This window comes from Ananas comosus, linkage group 22 (assembly GCF_001540865.1).
Source record: "Ananas comosus cultivar F153 linkage group 22, ASM154086v1, whole genome shotgun sequence".
Classification (NCBI taxonomy): Eukaryota; Viridiplantae; Streptophyta; class Magnoliopsida; order Poales; family Bromeliaceae; genus Ananas; species Ananas comosus.
Window position 1 is genome coordinate 8,311,801 of NC_033642.1, and position 22,537 is coordinate 8,334,337.

The 22,537-nt window shown below is 37.0% G+C and overlaps 3 protein-coding genes across 6 annotated transcripts; 1 reads left to right on the forward strand and 2 right to left on the reverse strand.

Moving 5' to 3' along the window:
• Positions 5,970-10,738, forward strand: LOC109727379 (probable rhamnogalacturonate lyase B). 3 transcript variants are annotated; one of them, XM_020257487.1, is made up of 16 exons: positions 5,970-6,129; positions 6,213-6,300; positions 6,387-6,508; positions 6,797-6,847; positions 6,945-7,064; positions 7,139-7,258; positions 7,468-7,609; positions 7,868-8,038; positions 8,277-8,432; positions 8,716-8,822; positions 9,033-9,123; positions 9,229-9,370; positions 9,654-9,810; positions 9,911-10,027; positions 10,140-10,266; positions 10,357-10,738. In XM_020257487.1, the coding sequence occupies exons 1-16, from the start codon at positions 6,107-6,109 to the stop codon at positions 10,597-10,599; spliced, it is 1,977 nt and encodes a 658-aa protein (XP_020113076.1). In that variant the 5' UTR covers positions 5,970-6,106; the 3' UTR covers positions 10,600-10,738. The 3 variants fall into 3 exon arrangements, with proteins under 3 accessions (XP_020113076.1, XP_020113077.1, XP_020113078.1); XM_020257488.1 differs by having other exon boundaries at positions 6,216-6,300; XM_020257489.1 differs by having other exon boundaries at positions 5,993-6,129; positions 6,205-6,300.
• Positions 10,679-13,134, reverse strand: LOC109727378 (pentatricopeptide repeat-containing protein At2g17210). The gene has a single exon (XM_020257486.1). It carries the CDS (start codon positions 12,924-12,926, stop codon positions 10,731-10,733), a length of 2,196 nt encoding a protein of 731 aa, XP_020113075.1. The 5' UTR covers positions 12,927-13,134; the 3' UTR covers positions 10,679-10,730.
• Positions 13,994-20,918, reverse strand: LOC109727685 (probable galacturonosyltransferase 3). Of its 2 annotated transcripts, XM_020257856.1 has the most exons (8): positions 20,718-20,918; positions 19,869-19,945; positions 17,929-17,989; positions 17,305-17,442; positions 16,790-16,927; positions 16,031-16,365; positions 15,000-15,945; positions 13,994-14,499 (listed from the first exon to the last, which is right to left on the reverse strand). In XM_020257856.1, exons 1-8 carry the CDS (start codon positions 20,778-20,780, stop codon positions 14,224-14,226), a joined length of 2,034 nt encoding a protein of 677 aa, XP_020113445.1. In that variant the 5' UTR covers positions 20,781-20,918; the 3' UTR covers positions 13,994-14,223. The 2 variants fall into 2 exon arrangements, with proteins under 2 accessions (XP_020113445.1, XP_020113446.1); XM_020257857.1 differs by lacking the exon at positions 17,929-17,989.

Genomic DNA, 22,537 nt, shown 5'->3' on the forward strand with positions numbered 1-22,537 from the left:
CAAGGCTTTCGGTTCTTCACAGCGGCCAATCACTGTATTTTTTCCATTCGGCTCTTTGGCGACCTTTAGTTTCTGTGCTCGTATTCGGCTCATCCAGGCGGAACGATTCTACATAGAGCATTTTGACTCGGCGCATCTGCATGGTCCCTCCGTTCAGCCCCGAATTTGCTTCTATCAGCCTCGCAAGGGCCGCAAACTTCGAGGGTCACTATTCGAAGCCGCTTTTTTCATCCTCTACACGTTCTTCGAGGGGATCTCTTGACCCAGATCAAAGTCACGCGAATTCGGCACGCAACAATAAGTAATTAGAACATTATTATATATTGAGGGTGCATGGAAAATAAAAAAAACAAAAAATCGTGTTGAGTATGTTAACACACAGAGATATTATTTTTGTGATTGACAGTATATCAGCATTATATAGTACGGCATATATGTACCGTATTCAAACCAGTGCCGGCAAGTGCTTCAGCTTGTCATTTTTGTGCCAAGGCGCACTTAAACTGGGGTCTCATGACATTTGGCACTCCTACCGCATGCATCTGTCAATATCTGATATTGAACGCAACGTATTGTTGGCATAGTGCAAACAAGAATATTATGAGCATTGACAACTATGCATGAGTTGTCAACTTGCTTAATTTATTCCGTTGGCCTTCATGGTATCGTACGCACTAAAATTCGATTGATGAGTAAAGATGAGAAAGATCCTTATTTAAGTAAGTGAGTAATACTCCCCGTCAAATCATTTCGGAAAAGCTCATATAAGCACCATTTGGCTATAAATATACGTACAATGCATGTTATTTTATCAGGAGGATTATTTCGAGCTAAATTTTCCAAACATAATGTCTTAGCAAGACTCCGGCGTCTTTGTTCTGTCTATGGCTTCGTCTTCTTCTTCTTCTTCTTAACTTGCGATTGCTTGCACATTAGTTCACTGAAGGAAGCTGCGACAGCTGGAAAACCGTCGTTGATGATCAGGGCGGGCTCCGGAACTTCAAAACCAATCAGATGCCGATCATTCAATTCCTGATTCAGAACCACAGTGGATCGACGATTCAATGTGAAAGGCCGGCGTTTACAGCTCATTGCCTGGCCTATCAACGCGTCTATTATTACTTCTTCTGAATTATGCGCCTTTTTGTTTCCCGAATTCTTTCCTAACACATATCCAATTAAATGAGTCAGAAAAGAGAAAAAAAACAACAAAAGTTTAAAACTCAAGTTTAGTTAGTTAGATGAAAGGGAAGGGCAAACACACGACAAATTTAATTAATTGGGTGGAGATCTCAGCCCCAGATTTACTATCGTTTATATACTTCATGAAGTATGAAGTTTTGATTGCATTCTAATGTATATATAGTTCGTGGTAAAATGATCTCCATCTCCCTACTAATTCCCTTTTTTTTCGTCGAAATAAGCACAAAAATAGATAAGTAAATAAGAACAGACTAAAAAAAAATAGAAAACAAAATATTTAAAGAAAAAAAAAATACGCAATATTAATAATTTACAATAATTATTTATTTATAATATAGTTCTATTAGTAAAAAAATATTTTAATTACAAAAATTATTTTTTAAAAAAATTATTTATAATACTAGGTCTTTATCACTTTCTAAATTTATTCTTCAGTATTTAATTACTATACATTTTTCGAGAGCTCGAATGTAAATAACAATAGGAAGTTTAGATAAAAATATAAACGATTTATTATTTAAAAAGCGATCAATCTTCATCGCTTAATTTAATTATAAATAAATGTTTTAAATAATATTCTTATAATAAAATTACTAGGCGTAACTGGCCCAAAAAATCCCTTCACATGTCTGTCTACCCCTCAACTATAATTTGTTTATTGAGACTCTCAATTCTTTTTTTCTGTGGTTAATTTCAATTTTTATACTTAACTAAATTAAAATGACCAAAAGATAATTTTTAAATTTCAAATATAGCGAAATTACTGATTTGAATTCACAATTCAATAAAATTTTGGAAATATTACTATAAATCCAAAACTAAAGTTTTAAAAAGTTTCTAAAAATTGTTCAACCGAAAAAGATTTTGGTAAAAATAATAAGGTGAAGATACCCTCATTGATTAAGAAGTTTACGAAAGTTTTCTATACATTTTCACCCGAAATAGACTTTGGTAAAACATAATTAAGTGAAGACCCCCTCACACTATTAGGATGGATTTGAAATAGTCCATCAAATTATTTTTCCCAATAATATTTTATTTGATATTTTTTTTTATTTGTATGATTAATTTAGTGATTAAATAAATGTTTGTTAAAGCTATACAAAGATATTGACCAAATTAATAAGTATAATTATTTCCTACCAAAGAAATTAAATTAACTAAACTAATATCTAACAGTTAATTAATCTATTAAATTTTTAAATTTTTTAATTTATATAAAATTTTTAAAACTACTTTTACTAGTTTAATGTTGTTATTTTTCACATATGTCTGTTATAATACATTGAATTACTAATAAGTTTTTACAAAATTTATGTTGCACGACATAAATCAACTAAATTACTTTATATCTAAATTATTTAAGCTTTATTTAATTAATTTTGCGAACTACCAATCATAGTATAAAATTTATAAAAATATTAATTTAAAATTTATATTTTTATGTTCGCAAATATCACATGCAGATCGTTTGTCTAACTAGTTATTACCATAAGTGGTTTGTCCCACTTATGCATAATGGCTGTCCCAGAATTCGAGTGTACCTCCTTTCAAAAACTGGTGGACCTAGCGCGCGTGATAGTGGTTACTTGTTTTTGATCTGCTATTTTAAAAATATTATGGCGACATAATGACTATATTAATTACCGTATAAATAAACAAACTAAGATATAAGTTTGCTTAGGGCACATCAGTAATTTCAAATGGAAACAGACCCGGATGTTGAGTGACCTGTTAAGATGTCAGCGTTCACGAAATTCTGAATGTTCAATTTTCAGATCAAGTTATGTCCAAAATAATAATTGAAAATTTAATTAAGAGCCTAAGAAAAAAAGAAAAAGGAAAAGTCTGATATAACCCCGCTATGTAACTAATCACCAATTAACGAATACCTGATGTACCATTATTTAGCTGCCTATGATGAGCCGTAATGTCAAGATTCTTTATAACTAGCACATACAGAATCCATGCAACGTTTCCTGCTGGGTTGACCCAAATCTTAGTCTATTGACTTGCGTCGAGCTGAGCCAGGTCGGGTCGCCCGGTCCTGCAGTTAATGACCGGCCTACCCTGTGAGCAAATGTCATTTCCGGCTTCGAACCAAATTAATACTCTTAGGGCTTCGTTTTGGTTGTATATAGGCAAGAACTATATATTCCAGGAATAGGTATAAAAATTCAGGTATTAAACTGATATATACAAATTTTATGTTTGAGATGAAAATTAAATATATTTATGGGAAGTAAAAATTAGCATTTGAATAGAGCAAAATAAAATAGAAAGAATAATAGATTAGATTTATAAATAGAAAAATAATATTTTTTCTTATATTATATTTTTAAATTTTAATTTAATATATAATCGTTAAAATTAAAAATAACTTTAAATTTTAAATTTAAAAATTTAAAAAATTGAAAGTATAATTTAAAATTATAATATTGATTTTTAATGATTATAAAATTAAAATTTAAATTTAAAATTTAAAATGGGGTGGGGTGGGATTAGCTATTCCCACCCCAATTCTAAGAGGGGTGGGGATTAATTAGTAACCGGCCCCATTCCGAACAGAACCGTTAAGAATGGGATTAACAATCCCCCCTTATCCCTCCAATGCCAATTTTACAACAGGCGGGATAGGCGCCGACATCATGTAATAATAATAATAATAATAATAACGTGTGTGTATGTAACTGTGTATTAACCGCGCGCCCGCTCGCACAGGGAGAAGGTTTCCATCCCCGCTAGCAAGCCATACATTCTGTTGCAAGGCAACGGCATGGGTTCGACGGTGATTGATTGGAATGGCCATTCTGACAACAGCTCGCCCCCCAGTAATGGCAGCATTGCAGCGTTTCCGTTAGCTTCCACATTCGATAGCGCCACCTTCACAGTACTCGCAGAAAACTTCGTCGCTCGAGACATCACTTTTAAGGTGAGAACGCATGCAGGCAAATTAGATTAGATTATTTCTCCCCAGCTTCCAGCTTAATTAATTCGCTTCCTAGCTAGCTAGCTCCTCCTCAGGTTTTAATTAGCTAGCTAGACACAACAATATATTTATATATATATGTATGTATGTATGTATGTATGTATGTATTTGGAATTGAACATGGTTAGCTCTTCAATTCTATTTTAATTTTTCTACTTTGTTTTTGCTATATCATTTGCCACAAACTTCAAATTTGCCTCCGTTGTGGTTTAGCTCGTTTTCATTTTGTCATCATCTCGTTTAAGAAGTTGCGGTTAGCTATTCTATAATTTTATTTCTCTTTTTTTATCCAAAGAATCTACTATCAAATAGGCTACCAAAGTAAATTTTTTTTTATAACCACAAAATAATTAAGTACAACTTTTTAAATTATGAGACAGCAAAGTAAAAATAAGCTAAATCGCATACTAGTTAAGTGCAAGTTTTTAAAATTTTAAATTACAGAATGACAAAGTAAAAATAAGTTAAACTACGGAGGGTTGAATTGAAGTTTACCCGTGGCATCTACATATAATTTCTTTCAAATTTTAAGAGGTGTAATGTGGGCCGGATCAGCATAGCCCACAGTAATTTGGGCCAGGCCTTATTCGACGCGGGCCGGTCTAGCCAGTTTTTTTTTTTTTATGTTAATTTGAGTAAAAATTCGAGCATTACATGTATTGAAATTAATGTATATAAATATAATAAACAATTAATTAAATTCTCTCTCTGTGTAATTATTATTTTAAATGTGATACTACTACTATATTTAATCTTTCTCGAATCCACATGATTTTCCCATGTTGGGATAATTTGCTCATTCAGCAATGTATAGTGTTAGTTATGACTCATGTGATCACACTATAATATGGTAAATTTCTTTGAGCTTTAATTTTAGAAAAAACTTCAAATACCACCCCTGTGGTTTTGTATTTTCTCACTTTAATACTCTGTGGATTAAAATGTATCACTTTTTTATCATGTGGTTTTATTTTTCTCCTTTTGTTATCACGTTCACCAATTTTTTTTATTAAATCAGTGGGCCAAATTCAAACTAAAGTGAATATTCGATAAATCTAGATGGAATATTTAAAGTTTTTTATATATAATTTAACGAAATATTAACGGAGAAGCTGGCGAAGAAATAAAAAAAAAAAACCACATGATACTGAATTGATACATTTTAAAATACAGAGTACTAAAGGGAGAAAGTACAAAATTATATAGGTGGTATTTGAAATTTACCCTTAACTATAACTTGATGATTTTTTTGATCAAATATTTATTTATTATTAAAAATTAAAAACTCCAAACTACACCAAGGATCAAATGGGAAGTATTATATAAGAACGTGTGAAGGTAAAATATTTTATTTGTTTTTGTAACAAATAGTAACAGATTTTGTAAACCATATTAATTTGTTTAACATATAATTTTTTTAAAGAAAATATATATCCTCCATACAGTGTTGAAACTGAAATAGAAAATTTTCAGATCGAGATGAATCTTTAAAATTTACTTACGGATTAAATCACACGACTCACCAAACTATATCAATAATTAATAATATCTCATTAAAAAGTTTTTTTTTAAAAAATATATAAATTATGCATTATGGGGAAGAGTTAGTGGTAGTTAGTTTGTGATAAGCTTAGCGAAATAACTAACTAGCCAATCAAACGCGGCGACTCGCCACGTGGCATTCGTGCCACGTGGCGCGCGCGATCGCGCTTCGCGCCACGTGCCACGTGTACCAACCAATCCACCAATAAAAACCGGGACCATCTCTCTCTCTCGCCCCCCCACGTATAAAACCCTAGCTCGTGATCTTCGCTTATACGCCATGGATACGTAGTTTCCAAATCAAGGGACAAGGGAACGGCCACGATCACGACGAAGACGAAGACGAAGCAATCGATCACCGTCTCCAACGACATGGGAGCTCTCTCCAAGCTTTGGTACTTAATCCCTCCCCATATGCTGTTCCTAGGGCTTCAATTCCTATATAAGAAGCTAAAGATCCCACCTTCTAGTGCCGCAGTAGCTGCAACAAGGCACTCGCTTGTTGCATAGGACCTCCGGGCACAATGTCGCCCATCGGAGTGAGGCTATGCGTCGGGGACCTATCGGTATGCGGTAATTTGATGTGATTTTGATTGGTTTGGTGTTTTGGTTTTGCTTTTCTGGTGATTTGGAGGGGATTTTTGATTTGTAGGTTGTGATAGATAATGGGATTTTCCAGTTGACGCTGTCGAAGCCCGACGGGATCGTTACAGGGATTCAGTATAATGGCGTCGACAACTTGATGGAGGTTCTTAACAGAGAAGATAACAGAGGGTACACATTTTTATCAAAATTTGTGATTTTTTGCACTACAGGTGATCTATTTATGTGTAAACCCCCTGTAAAATCTAAATTTTCGTATAATGCAATTGCGGTTTCGGACATAGATTGACCTATATTATACATAGGGAGTCATCCAAATCATGTGGAAAAGTCGGTTTTGAATGACGCTGAGCTCTTTACGGTTGCATATGAAAATCGGGGTTTGCTGGGTCTTACATGTAAATCGTGGAATTTTGTGCCGGCGCATATGAAATGCTCTAATTTGACTTGATATGGCAGGTATTGGGATCTTGTTTGGAATGCACCTGGTGGACCTGGTACATTTGATGTGTAAGTCGATTTCTTTCGACATCTTTCGTATCTTTAATTGGTTTTTATGCCATAAATTATTTCCAATGTTTCTGATATTCACAGTGGTGTTTTTCAGGATTAAAGGTACAGATTTTAGTATAATTCTGCAGGAAGAAGATCAGGTTGAGGTTTCTTTTACTCGAAATTGGGATCCCTCCCTCGAAGGCAGGGTTGTTCCATTGAACATCGACAAAAGGTAAGTTAACAATCGATTAACTTCTCCTCTTAAGAGTTGACTCGCTAAGAATTTGTTAGTTTTGAATTTCATAGGTTTATAGTGCTACGCGGCTCTTCGGGGTTCTACACTTATGCGATCTATGAGCACCAGGAGGGATGGCCCGACTTCAGCATGGGAGAAACCAGGATTGCATACAAGCTGAGGAAAGACAAGTAATCAAGTTGCAACCTTGATCCTTTGGAATTACTGTACTTGAAGTTCGTTCATTCAATATGAGCAGTGGAATTCCAGTCGTATTAATCTTGAGCATATGATATTAAGTTGATTTGTTATGTTTTTTTATCTTATTCAGACACTACTTTGCTAGTATTTATCATCTCTATATTAGTAAATCTACTTTTGTTCGCTTATGCTATTATAGATTTCACTACATGGCAATATCGGACAATAGGCAGAGGATCATGCCCATGCCTGATGACCGCTTGCCTGCGCGATCCCAGAAGTTAGCGTACCCCGAGGCTGTTCTTCTCACTAATCCCATCAACCCTGATCTCCAGGGAGAGGTAATTTAGCTCTTGAATAAAGCTGTTCCCAAAAGCACTAAAAGCTTCTGCCTCGGTATCCTCTCAAATAGCTCTTAGCTGCAACATAAGCAGAAGCTTCATCTTTGAGATTCGAAAGGTCATTTTGACTTACTGCTGCAGTCCAAACTTTACGAGTTACCAAATGACTGCTTCTGCATTTCAAAGTGAAGCTCGCATTGTGAACAGATAATCTGAGTATTAAAAAGATACAGCTGATTCTATGGTGTGCCCTCTCAGGTGGATGACAAGTACCAATACTCCTGCGAGGATAAGGACAACAAGGTCCATGGATGGATTTGTTTCGATCCTCCGATTGGATTTTGGCAGATCACACCAAGTGACGAGTTTCGAACCGGAGGGCCTCTCAAGCAGAATTTAACTTCTCATGTTGGACCCACCACTCTTGCTGTAAGTAAGAGTCTTTCTTCCTTTTCGGAGTTTCATTGGCTCACTTTCTGACAAAAAAGATACTTCAGATACAGAACTACCATCAGGCTTTAATATTTTATCAGGAAGTTATAGTACTGGGATAGTAAACAGTTTCCTTTTGTGGATTTCTTCAAGCTATCTTCTTTTACGCCCTCTCAATCATGTGATGATCTGTGATATTGAGCGCTTTCTTTAAGTTATTCTTCACAATTCACAGATGTTTTCGAGTGCTCATTATGCTGGGAATGATCTCTCGCCAAATTTCAGAAACGGAGAATACTGGAAAAAAGTATTTGGGCCTGTTTTTATGTACCTTAATTCCTCTTGGGATGGTTCAGATCCAACTATGCTCTGGGAGGACGCTAAAGTGCAGGTTACAATTTAGCCTTTCATTTTGTTAAATAAGAATTCTAGCGACATGGAGGCTTCATTTATAATGTAATCTCTTGTTGTTGTACGTAGACGCTTCTATATCCTAGTAACATAAAGGGCTAATGTAAAATTAACTGGTCCTTCAGTAAAAGTAGTTTTAGAACCTTGTGAGCGGATTTAACATTTCAATGTTTTGTCGATAATTAGCATGGTTACTAGGAGAAAGGTACCTTATTTACATGTTACTCAAAACATTTTTTTTTTATTCTTCTTTGTGAACTCAGATGCTGATTGAAGTAGAAAGCTGGCCATACAGCTTTCCAGTTTCTGAGGACTTCCAGAAGAGTGAGCAAAGAGGTTCAGTCTGCGGAAGACTACTTGTTCAAGATAGGTATTAATTCTTCTAATCATTAAAACCAAATAATGTTTCTTTACTCTTTTTCCATTCATTTATGTAGCATTAGAGCTCTAATATCTTTGTTTATACTGGTTAAATCCATAAATTCCCTTCCCAAACCCATGTTGTGTGTTCTTTCTATGGTTATAAATATGATTCACATGTGGAATTAGTACAATTGATGCACTTGAAATCGTTCCTCAGGTACATAGATGACGAAGATATATATGCGAATGGTGCTTATGTAGGACTAGCCTTACCAGGAGAAGCTGGATCATGGCAAAGAGAATGCAAGGTAAAATCAACCTAGTATTTTCTACTAATAATACTCCGACCTTTCAGTCCAGAAGAGAATGCTTCCTACAGCAGACAATTTCTCAGCTTATATTAAAAATATCAGGGTTATCAATTCTGGACTAGTACCGACGACAGTGGGTATTTCTTCATCAGCAATATCCTTACTGGCGACTATAATCTCTATGCGTGGGTTCCGGGTTTTATTGGTGATTACAAATATGAAACAACAATTACTATTTCTTCAGGTTAGTGTCCTCTGGATTGTTTCCTGTTGAAAACATGTTTTTAGTAAATACTTTTCGGGGATTTTACTTCTATATACCCCTGCAAAATCATCTATTTACATGTATAGCCTTGTAAAATCTGAACACTCAGGTATAAATAAGCATGGGAAGTGCTATACCTGCAAAATCATCTATAATCATCTATTTATATGTGAATAGATAATTTTGCAGCAGCATGCAAAATAATTTCCTACTGTGTACGAAGGTTGTATTGTTTAATTTAACAGTTTTTATCATTGTTCAGGAGATGTGATTGATCTCGGTGATCTTGTGTATAATCCACCAAGAGATGGCCCTACCTTGTGGGAAATAGGCATTCCCGACCGCTCCGCTGCCGAGTTTTACGTACCAGATCCTAACCCTAAGTACATCAACAGACTTTATGTCAACCACCCTGATAGGTTCGCATAAGATGACCAAATTTCATTTCACAAACCCTAAATACATTTTTCATCTCCTTTTTGTCCAGTCTCATATTGAATCTGCAAATTGCCTTTACAGATTTCGGCAGTACGGACTTTGGGAGAGATACGCAGAGCTTTATCCTGATAGCGATCTGGTTTTTACAGTAGGCGAAAGTGATTACACGATAGATTGGTTCTTTGCCCATGTTACCAGGTTATGTTTCGTCAAATTATACAAAGCTGATTTATCAATTTTTGAAAGTAATTATCGAAACCAATCTAACCCAATGTGTTATTCTAGTTCATAATCTATTATAACTTTACAGGAGAGCTGAAGATAACACTTACAAGCCGACCACATGGCAAATTAAGTTTCAACTCGATAGTGTCTCGCAAAATAGAACTTATTTACTTCGAATCGCACTTGCATCTGCCGCTCTCGCAGAACTCCAAGTACTGTTTAGATATTCTGTTCCTTGTACTTTTACCTACAGTTTTTTCTCATGATGAACTGATCACATCAAAATGATTTCCCTGTCGAAGGTTCGCATCAATGATTCTGCGGTGAATCCGCCTCACTTCACAACAGGGCTAATAGGGAGGGACAATGCGATTGCGAGGCACGGAATCCATGGACTGTATTGGCTGTATAGCGTTAACGTTCAAAGTGACTGGCTCATCGAAGGCGATAACACAATCTACCTCACTCAATCGAGGAGTTCGAGCCCGTTCCAAGGCGTTATGTATGATTATATTCGAATGGAGGGACCTTCGGATTTTGATTAGAACCGAAAAATAAGTGCATTATTAGCTTCATTAGTAGCATGTTGATTGTGTAATAGAGGAGGTTGGACTCACCCTGATGTTATGTTTAATTAGTGGCATGTTTTCCTCTAATCAATAGAGAGTAATATGACTTAAGTAATTAACCAACCATCTTGCTCAATCCATTTTATACAACAATGAAGCAGCTTCACCATGGAATAAATCTCTCCACTTTGAGGATGAGATCCATCCCAGGAAACAAATTTATGAGCATTTCCCCCAACATGTACCAAACTATAGCCACTCATGACCTTTACCCCCTTCTCCTTCATTAGCAATCTCATCCTTGCAGAATCATCGACAAAACCGCCCTTCGCGAGCATGCTCCGCGCAAGCAAATACCCTGCAGAATTTGAGGGCTCGAGCTCGAGAACACGAGAAGCCGCCCCTCGACCGAGCTCGCATTTGCCATAGCTCCTGCAGGCACTCAACAAGGCGCCCCAGGCCGCAGGACCAGCTTTTACTCCTTCAGGCAAGTTCTCTGTTATTTCCATTGCTCGCTCGATCTCTCCTGCTCTAGCCAACATGTCGATAATGCAAGAGTAATGCTCTAGCCCTGGCTCGAGAGAGTGGTCTATCACCATCCTTTCGAAACAAGAGAGGCCCTCCTTCACTAGGCCTCCATGGCCACAAGCGGATAACACCGCAAGCATCGTAACTTCGTTGGGCTCCACTTTTTCTAGCTGCATCTTCTTTAGGAAAAACAGGGCTTCCTCAGCGTGGCCGTTCATTCCCAGCGCCCCTATCATCACGTTCCACGTTAGTACGTTTCTCTCCGGCATTACGGCAAACACTTTTCTTGCAACATCCAAGCCTCCACACTTTGCGTACATGTCTACAATCGCAGTGCCCACGGCTAATTCGCCAGCCAAGTCGTTCCGGATCGCCACGCCATGAGCACATTTTGAGAGCTTCAGCTCTGCTAAACTCGCGCAAGATTCCAAAAGGCTTAGTATGGTTACTGAATTGGGCTTCTCTACTTCTTGTTGCCGCATTTCGTTAAAGAACGCGATCGCTTCATAAGGTTTACCGCAGTGCGCACACCCCGCCACGATAGTGCTCCAAGTGATCACATTTCTTTCGCCCATTTCCTCAAACAGCTTCAACGCAACTTCAATAAGGCCACACTTTGCATAGGCATCCAGTAACGAATTCAACAGAAGAATATTAGACGAGAATAGCTTCCGAATAACCACAGCATGAATGCACTTGCACCATATTCCCTGCTCGAGCTTCTTACACAACTGCAACAAGGTCACTAATGTCACCTCGTCACCTTCGATCACGGCCCTCTTCACAGAATCAAACAATGCTAACGCTTCCGAACATCTCTCGCTGTGAACGAATCCAGATAGCATACTGTTCCACGAGACTAGGTTTCTCTCACCCATTAAATCGAACACCGCGTAAGCGGAGTCAACGTCGAGGCATTTTGAATACATATCGACGAGGGAGTTCGCCACAAATTGATCGGCCTCGAAACTCTTTCTAACAATAAGTCCATGAATCGATCTCCCGTACTTGATCTCTCCTACACGGCCGCAACCTTGAAGAACACTAACCATCGAAAGCTCATCCACCTCAACTCCGCCTTCGCTGCACATTTCCTTAAACAACCCTAAGGCGCGAACCGCTCGCTCGCTCTGCGCGTAGGCGCCGACGAGAGCGCTCCAAGAGACGACATCTCTCTCACCCATTTCGTCGAACATCTTCTGGGCGGAACCCAAGTCGCCACATTTCGCATACAAACTCAGCAGCGAGTTCCGAACCGAAAGATCATGTAAAAATCCAATTTTTACAACAAATCCATGCACATTGAGACCCTCTTCGAGGTCCTGAAGCTTCCAACAACCCTGGATCGCAAGAACCAGAGTAGACACATTGGGTTCGAAGCCATGAACCCTAGCTCGCGCGAACAAGCCGAGCCCGGAAGCGGGGTCGCCGTGGCCGGTGAAGAAGCCGTGGATCATGGCGTTCCAGGTGACCGAATCGCGATTCGCCGAGTGCTCGAAGAGGGCTGCTGCGGAGCCCAGCATGTCGCACTTGATGTAGAAGCTGATGACGGAGTTGGCGGTGGAAGCGCGGGAGGAAGAAGCCATTTTGATGGCGTCGGCGTGGAGCTGGGTGCCTAGGGTTAGGGACTGGGCGAGGGCGCATGACTTGAAGAGCGTGGGGAGGAGATCGGAGAGGAGGGAGGAGGGGAGAGGGGCCGTTCGCTTCGCCTCGCGGTAGCGGAGGAGGAGAGCTTCGTGGGGACGAAGAAGGGTTCGAGCGATGGGAGCGCGCATTCAAAGATGATGCGAACGGGATTGGAGAGCCCACGTTACTACACAACTTCGTGGGCACTGGGCACCAGTTTTAGGGAGATTCTTTTGATCAAAATTTGAAAATTTTTTATTCGGTTGTTTTTAAATTGATACTTTTATCTTTTTTTTTAACAAACCTGTGAATTAGATGTCAAAAACCCCTCAGATAGAGATTATGGAATCTCTGACCCTAGAAACCAGGATTTTGACTTCGAGTGTTGGTTGTTGTTGATGATAGTGCATCCTCAGCTGCACACGTGGAACAGGGCTGTTTGGTTGTATGTAGTTACAACTGCACTGCACGGTAGTTGTAACTATATGCAAATAAAAATTTAATATTTGATTTGATATATTTAACTCCAACTGCTGCTCTGCTGCAGAAGGAACTGCAGGGTTGAAACTACGCTTAAATTAGCCGCTATTCCAACTGTAGCAGTTGAAGAGAATAATTTTAAACAAAAGATAAGTTACCTCCTTACTTATTTTTAAACAAAAAATAATTTTTTTTTTTTTTACGTTGAAGGTAATCTCACCATCATACATATAAAATAATAAAATTTTAATAATTATTTCTCAACTACATGCAACCAAACAAATTATTTATAATTACAGCGATTTCTACTACATCCAATAAAACAAGATGCATGTAGTTGTAACAGCTACATATCTAACTGCATGCGTCTCCAACTACACTGTATTTATAATTACATCTAACCAAACAACCCCTAAAACACACATACAAGTTACTCAAAACCCTCTGCAATTTACGCCACAATACATCAACACTGCATAACTTGACACCATGTAAAAAGCAGCATTTTGGCAGGCATGTAACGAGACTCAAAATTATATATGAAATCTCTCCGTACCCAGATGGTCTAATCAAGCGTCCATTACGTGCAGTGCTCGAATTTTAAAGCACTGTGAAAGGTGGGGCATTAACAAAAATAAAGTTTGTGCCATTAACAGATGAAAAGAGCTACATCAACTTTCACCCAAAAAAAAAAAAAAAAAAAAAAAACTAGAGTCAAATCAAAATAGCTAGCTCCTTCCCTAAGAACACATCGTGATTTTATTACAGTGAGGAGAAACAAGCATACTGTACAGCAAATACAACATTAGAGTTAATAAAATAAAAAATAGCACCTGAAAAGACAAAAATTGCAGAGCGATGCCGTCGGCTCACACTACTTGCGTAAGAAAACTAGCTTATTTTTCATAAAACGACACAAAAATGAAATTAACAAATACGAGCTAAATTTTGTCAATTAATGTGAGGTTACTTGTTCATGTAGCAGCTCTGAATGTATGGGTTGTCGAAATTCACATACTTGGACCAATATGAATTGTACTTTGTAATAGCAAGATCGAGCCACGGCTTGTAGTTCCCATTGTAGTGAATTACAGCAGCATTCTTGATCTGTGCGAGGTCTACTGCTGGATCGTAGCCGAGCCCGAGCACGTGCCAACTGCGGTCGAGAGGATACGTCAAGTTGTAGAAGGTGATCAACCCCGGAGGCAGCGTTCCAAGCTTCCACAGCTTGCGGTCCTCATTCTGAAGGTAAAATGACATTATTATCAGGGATTTTGTCAGAATAATAACGCAATAGGTATTGATCATGACAGATGGACATACATTTTAAAAGCTCAGATGTCTGTGCTCGGAATAGGATCAGGTGTTGATTAATAACAACCAAATTTTGAGATTCAGTGTAATCTTAGGCGATATTCATATTGCATAGCTGCGACTACTATACAATTACTCACTTACACAAGTATAGTAATCTAAAAACAGAAACAATGATACCTAATTAGAAGTCCATTTTTGTATTGTCAAGTCTTGAATGATCAACAGCCAAATATTTTTCACAGAGAAAATAAAATCTCCTGATATACAACTACCAACTAATCCAATAGAGTAAACTACGGAAAAATATAAATGATTGTATAATTATCTGCTGAGAGACGAAAAAGATAAGCTTAGCATGCACTAACGAGAAGTAATAGATAAGAACTAACAAAACGAAGGAGCAAAAACTATTGTCCTTTCCTTACCAAGTCTTGCCAATAATGATATAATCCAGTGATACTTTGCTTCTTCCATTCCTTTAAATCAAAGACATTCATCCCAAAAGCCCACCCACAAGCTCGTGGGTCGAAATTCTCCGCTATCTTCGGGTTTGAGAAATTGAGATATGTATCAAAACGATGAAAGCTTTCTTTACAAGTTTCTACCGCACCATTTACCATCCCTTTCATGTCCACCGTCCAAAGCTTTGTCAAGTCCTTCTGGACAACAATATCATCATCAAGAAACAATAGCTTATCTAGCTTTGGGTACACTTCTGGCATGTAGAACCTTAAATGGTTAAGCATAGACAGATACTTGGGATTTCTATACTTCAAATTCTCGTTCCCAACAGATAGCGATGAAGGATGACTTGCTTTAAAGTAGTATTCCTTAATCCTTGCAGATTCAAGCTGGCGTAGGACTGAACAGTAAGAAGAATTAAGCCACTTGAATTCATCGATGTTTTGGACATGAATAGCTGAAGGTCGAGGAGGATGAATGATGAACCACATTCTCATAGCCGCAAAATTTAGTTTATCTGTGACTACATGGAATACGTGTTTCTCTGGTTCCTTGGCATTTATCACCGTTGAATTGACTACTACAGCTGTTGCAAGGACATTGTCCGAGAATATAGCATAGTGATAGAGGGAATTATCCTCGAGCTTATATTTGTCTAGCATTTCGTTTCTAGCATGGTTATGCAGGAAATAATCCGTTGTTAGCTGCAAAGGTAGGCAGTGTAGGGGTTTAGGAATGGTTTTTGCAGCGTGCTGGACAAGAAACGTGTTCTGTTTCTTCACTGAGTTAATATTTTCTTCTGTAGATTGAAGCATAGCACGTAACTTCCTCGCCAGTTCATTATAGTCAAGTAGCACATCTTTCGCCATGGATAAAGCACGCCCCATTGCTTTTGCTTGTTCAAGAGCACTAAATAAGTAGGAGAGAATAAGTTATACCATTATCCACTAAACCCACTATAAGCAAATATATTCTTTGAACAAAGAGAGAATACCTCGTGTGAAGTTCATTATCAGAATTAGCATCAGTAATAATGCCTCGACTTTCTTTGATATGCCTCATAAGGGAATCATAGAGATTGAAATCCTTCTTGGAACGAGCTATGCTAGCATATATCTTTGCCATTATGATTTGATCTTTCATGAGCTTCAAAGTGGAATCCGACTGTGGATTGCGATATTCGATCCTCCAGATACTATACCTATCTTTCACTTTATTGACAAAATGCTTTGTGCGCTCAATGGCTGCATTTCGCATCCGGAGTTCAGTGTCTCTACTCATATGAATCAGCTCTGCAGTTCGCTTTTCCTTCCTTTTCTGCCGCAGATACTGCAAGAAAGAGCACATCAGCAATGATATCCGGAAGGTTGTCAGGGACACAGATGTATTTTGAACTTTTCAATAGTGAATGTGCTGGAGTTCTTATGTTTGTCTTGCCTAATTTCAGATAAACATGACTCGTGAGTTATGACTCTTTTTTAAAATTAACCTGAGGGAACTTATTGAAAATCACCAAAAAATTAAATTTCTGAGCATTCACATGTTTCACATACAAGTAGTAGCTTATTTATTACAGATAACAAACCACGGTATAATTAATATTGGACAGATAAATTGTTTTGCAACTGGAGGTCAGCACTCACTTAGAATAGGTCATTGTACCGCAAGTATCTTCTTTTATTCAGGAGAACCCAACCGTGCCCAACAAAGTAATAAAAAATGTAAGAACATGCAAATGTAACAAGAGACTGACCTGACGCTTGAGCTTGGCAGGATCAAACTCATTCATTTCTTCTTGATTTTGATCACGAGAAGACTTAGTGCTTCCTTGTGGTCCATTTAGAACATTCTCTTGTGTTCTATTCACAAGTTGTTCATTTGAAGCTTCATGCTGTTGTCAATTACGGAACAAAAAAACATGAGGCGCTCGCCAAAGAAGAAAGCAAATGGGAACACAAAATTCTACAAGCGGCCCCTAAAACTTTTGTCCACACAATACAATTGTGAGAGTTCTTTTCGAAAATTTGATGTCCGCAAAGCTAGAAATGTTAGTTTACCCATCCATGGGAACTAATATTCAATGTCTGCAAATCTAGACAATGTTAGTTTCCACATACTCGGGATCTAATAGCAACCAAGAGAAGCAGCTAGTAGTTTGGTGATCTATCGTCATTTATGCCCAGAGTACAGATAAAGTACTGATAGGATGTAAAACGTGACGTACAATTAATGAAAGCAGAATAGAAAGCAGAACAGAAAAAAAATTACCTGTCTAACCACCTTCTGCGCGTGATTTGTAGAGAGCGAATTCTGCCAGATCCAGGAAGATGATAGCTCCCTGGAGTTAACTTCAAATGTTTTGATCTTACCAGAAGGATCAGTGTACATAACAGTAATATCAACACCCTGACAAAGTTTGAAGGGATTAACATGTTCAAAATCACCACTTTGGTTTGATACTAAGTATTTTGCTCAGCTCATTCATTATTGGAAGTCAAGTTGACCTTCTGAACTGCTTGCTCTGAAATGATTTTCGTGATGAACTAATGTCAATCAAGACAAAATGCAATAGTCGACATCCTATATCTATCTACAGCATTATATGCTACTGAAGAGCTAAGATTCATACTTTCAATCACAAGCCGCAAACAAACTATGTTTTATACATCTATCATTCAAGTCAGTCATCAACATTTAAAGAAAAGAAAAATTTTCAATCGATCTAATAATGTATGCTTGGAGCATCAGTAGGATTTTATTCAAGTTAAGGGTGAGTGTGACCCTACATAAATTATTCAGTTGTCTGCGATTATCAGTGAAGATGACTGAATCTTAACTGTCATAAAACAGACCAACAGCTAAGTGAAATAACAAAAGAGAAAAGTGTGAAACCTGTTCACTCTCACAATTCGAACAATTTTGTGCCTGCGCATATTCTTCAACATCTTTCTCACTGGAAAAGACGATGAGAGCAGTTACTCAGGTGCTCAATTAAGGATCTAAACCTTTTCATTATCTCTGATATTTTCACCAAAGAAAGCACATGGGTGAAATTCATGCAAAAAAATTATGTCTAACTATCTAACAGTATAATCAAATGAGAACTACTTTTTTCGAATGGAAACTGAGAAACAAGAACTATTTTAGAAATCTAAATTGCCAAATTAATACTTCATTCTTTATTAATAGCTGCGCAAGTTACAGGTCTTCATCAGCGGTCAAGACAAATCAATCTACAACCAGGCACATGTGAATTATGCGTAGTACAGCATATCTTAGATGTAAATCATTGGGTGGTAAATTGCATAATAACAAATTTAATAGGCAATTAAAAGAGCACTTCTCCAAAGTCTTATGGCCCGTGTAATACGAGAAGCACCTACCAAGCACACATGTATTCTACTACATTAAAGGAGGGTTTGGGGTAGGGATGTCAATGGGTATGGATACCCGAAATTTTATCTGAACCCGAATCCGAATAAAATGGATATATCCGATACTAAATGGATATGGATTTGCATATGGATATCAAAAATAAAACCCCGACAGATATGGATTTTGACTATACCCGATCCGAACCCGAACCCGACCCGAACCGAATCCGAACCCGAACCCGAATTTATTTTGTATTATATATAATATATATATATAAAAATTTGATGTTATATTTGAATTTGTATTTTAAAAATTTAGATTTAATATAATATATTTTGAAATATTGAAAAAAAATAATTGTTTCGGGTTCAAATTTTCGGGTTCGGGTTTCAGATTTTTGGTCGGGTTCGGTTGAATGGATTTGTTAAAATCCGTCGGTTCGGGTCCGGTTTGGGTCTCGGGTTAGAGTCGGTTCAGGTTCGGTGTTGAAAATCCGCCCTAATCCGACGTTAACATCCTAGTTTGGGGGACCGTAGGGTGGACACGTGTCCCCAAACGCTCCCCTACTCTCTCTCTCTCTCTATATAAAATAATATATATATATATATTATAAAGATTTAAATTTTTGATATTAAATTTAAATTTTGATACTTTCAAATTTTATATTTTTATATTTAAATTCTAAATTTCAATTTTAAATTATAATATTTATTTTCAAATTTTAACTTCAAATTAAATTTTAAATCTCTAACTCTATAAAATTAATTAATTAATTTTATTATATATATATATATAATATAATTAAGTATTTATTAATAATACCGACGTAATAAAATCTAACCTGATAGATGCAATTTAAATCACGTAAAATATTGCTGAAAAAAAATACAGAATTTAAATTTCAGGAGTAAAATTTTAGAAATATAGTGTATGTGTGTATATATATATAATTAATTTTATTAAACAATTTCTTCTATAATTTTATTTTCCTTCTATTTATTGATTTTTTTAAAATTATTTTGATAGATTTATCTCAAATTCTTTCCATATAAATCTTTATAAAATAAATTGTTGTATAAATTTACTTTGCGCATATACTAATTTTAATGACTTTTATTATTTAAATAGATTTAACTATTAAATCATTTTTATATAACTTTTATTTAATTAGTAATTAGACTTATAAAACTATATAAAAATATTAAAAAAATAAAATTTATTATAAAAATATTTTTATATCCGTAGCATCGTGCAGGTATTTCACTAGTATACAAGAAACAGGCTTATGTTGACAATGAACAGAATGAACGGAATCTACTACAAATCAACATTCGATAACAGCATATGGAAGTAGATTTCAAGGAACTAAAAAAGCAACAATGGCATATGTTGCCTTGAAATTGTGGTATACAGTATTAAGGGAGACCAGCAAAGCCAATGCCTGCAAGTTCTCTTACGTTTTGGATTTGGAGAACCTCCTCAGAAATAATATATCTGATAAATCTGAGTGAACGGAGGAGACTAGCATCATAGCCTGCATAATGCCAAAGTAACGGTGAAAATAGACAATACAATTACTTAAACACAGACTTCAATCACATATAAATGATTCAATCAAATCTCGTTAGTTTCCTGAATTTAATTGGAAATTGAATGAAATTCATCAATATCGACAACCCCATTAACTATCGGCCATTAATAGTTCACGGAACTCGTACTTCCATCGGTCGAAAAAGGTTTAGAAACAGCAAAATTTAAAAAAAAATCACAGTTAGATTTGATAAAAAACCCCAATTTGATTGACCGGACACGACATAGATTGAAAGAACCAAAAGTTAATAAAGTGCCAATCAAAAGAAAATCTGTTCAGCAGATTCTTTTCCAAAGTGGTCTATAATTGCAGGGGTCTCCATACATTTTCTTTGACCAATAATAAGAGGTCCTTTATTCAATCTAACTCCAGGTTAAGTAAGAAACTGACGAAACCTCACATTTACACTGGCTCTAACATACTACAATCCTCCGAACTATCAAATTCGTGCGAGTAAAATCACTCAAGGTAAATGCCATTCTTAAAACCACAGATGAAACCCTAGAAATGCCCGATCAAACAAACTCCTCCCAATCACAATGCGTTATCACTCATCGAACTAGTCCAAAACCTGATAGCTAAAGATGGAGATCATAGTAGTAGCGATGGAGATAAACAAGCACCTCAGAAGCAAATCAAATCGAATCTAGTTCTCGAATCACAGACAAAAGAACAAATCGAATCAAATCGAAGCACGAGAGGCTAATTCTCGTACCTGAACGGAGAAGAGGAAGAGCGTACATCGCCCGGTCGAGAAGCTTCTGGACGAAATCGCCATTGCCGCAGCTCGCCAAGCACCGAGAGAGAGAGAGAGAGAGAGAGAGAGAGAGAGAGAAGAGGAGGGGATCGCACACGTCGTTGGGAAGCGTGCGACTCTACCGGGAAGTGGGACGAGAAGAGGGGCGCGGAGTGGGGGGAAGGACACGAAACTCAAAGCACACGTGTAACGTCGAGATTACTCGCGATCGACGCCGGGGGGCGTAATATTTTCCCTGCACCGAGGCGTACCGCGTCAGCCGTAAACCCCACCCGTTGGATCACAGTACACGTGTCATGTCGAGGAGGTGGAGGATGGATACTGATATTCGAAATTTTATCCAAATCCGAATTTTGAGTGGATTTATTCAATACAAAATGAATATAGTTTTAAATATGGATATCAAAAATAAAAAATCCAACGAATATGAATTCGGCTATAGATTTTGATGATATCCGACTTGAATCCGAAACCGACCCAAATCCGAATATATATATATATATATATATATAGTGAGGTTACTATGCTATCGGAAGCACGGAGCCTTCCGTGCTTCCAGCTCGTTTTCGATGTTGCGGCTTTCAAATCGTCGATCGGCTCCGTTAAACTTGATCTAGAGTATTTGAAGTACCTAGAAAATAAATTTTATGATTTTACGATATCATTTGCCTAGTGAACGAAGGGGCTCAAAATCAACGGCTAAAAATAAAAATCTTACAAAATGTAATAATATGACATTAAAATTTTAAATCAAAGATATTGATCTTGTTTTATATAGTATAAAGAATTTTCTATNGGGTACAAAGGTGCTCAGCGAGGGGTACGTTTTGAGCCCCCGCATGTGGCACCTATTTTCATGTAATGGCACGGGCCATTGCTAGGGAATTGCCTCCGTTGACTTGACAGCGACCCCCATCTAACGGAACGCCTCAACTCCGCAACTCCATAACTTCGTCAACCCAAGTGCCTGCCAAATGTGGCCCCCAAAGGTGTCACGGTCGAGTCCCAGCGATCGACCCGTGACAGGCTCCCCCACTTGAACCATCGATGTCCTCGTCGATGCTCCATCACTTCTACAATCTCCGATAGCATTTATAGATATAGTAGAGCTAGACTGGTATACTATCAGAAGCATTTATAGAGGATCTGGTGCTTCTGACTTTTTGGCTCTTAGATCAACCTCTTTGATCATTTCTAACCATTGGATTAATACTCAACCCCATGAGTACTATTCAACTTTAGGGGGTACCACAATTATCCCAACCATATAATTCTTCATCCAAGGGTCAAAAAGTTGGAAGCATCTAATACTCTATACTTTCGATAGCATAGTATCTCTACATTTTATATATATATATATATATATATATATATATATATAATTTGATGTTATATTTGAATTCGTATTTTAAAAATTTAGATTTAATGTAATATATTTTAAAATATTAACAAGAGAAATAATTATTTCGAATTCGAATTTTCGGGTTCGAATTCGGATTTTGGGTTTGGAGTTAGGTTTGGATTATGAGTTTTGAAAATCCGCTCCGAATCCAACCCATTGACATTCCTAAGGAGATGGCCTACTAAATCTATTTGGTAGTTGTTTTACGTTATTTATATTTTTAAGCAAATCAAATTGCTCTTTTTTTTAAAAAAAAGGTATAATAATTTTTTTTTTTTAAAAAAAACATAATCTTATGGGTGAATTTTAAGAATATATTTTAATTGATTGGAGATATATTACATATCGTCACTCACACCCATATTCCAAACTTTTT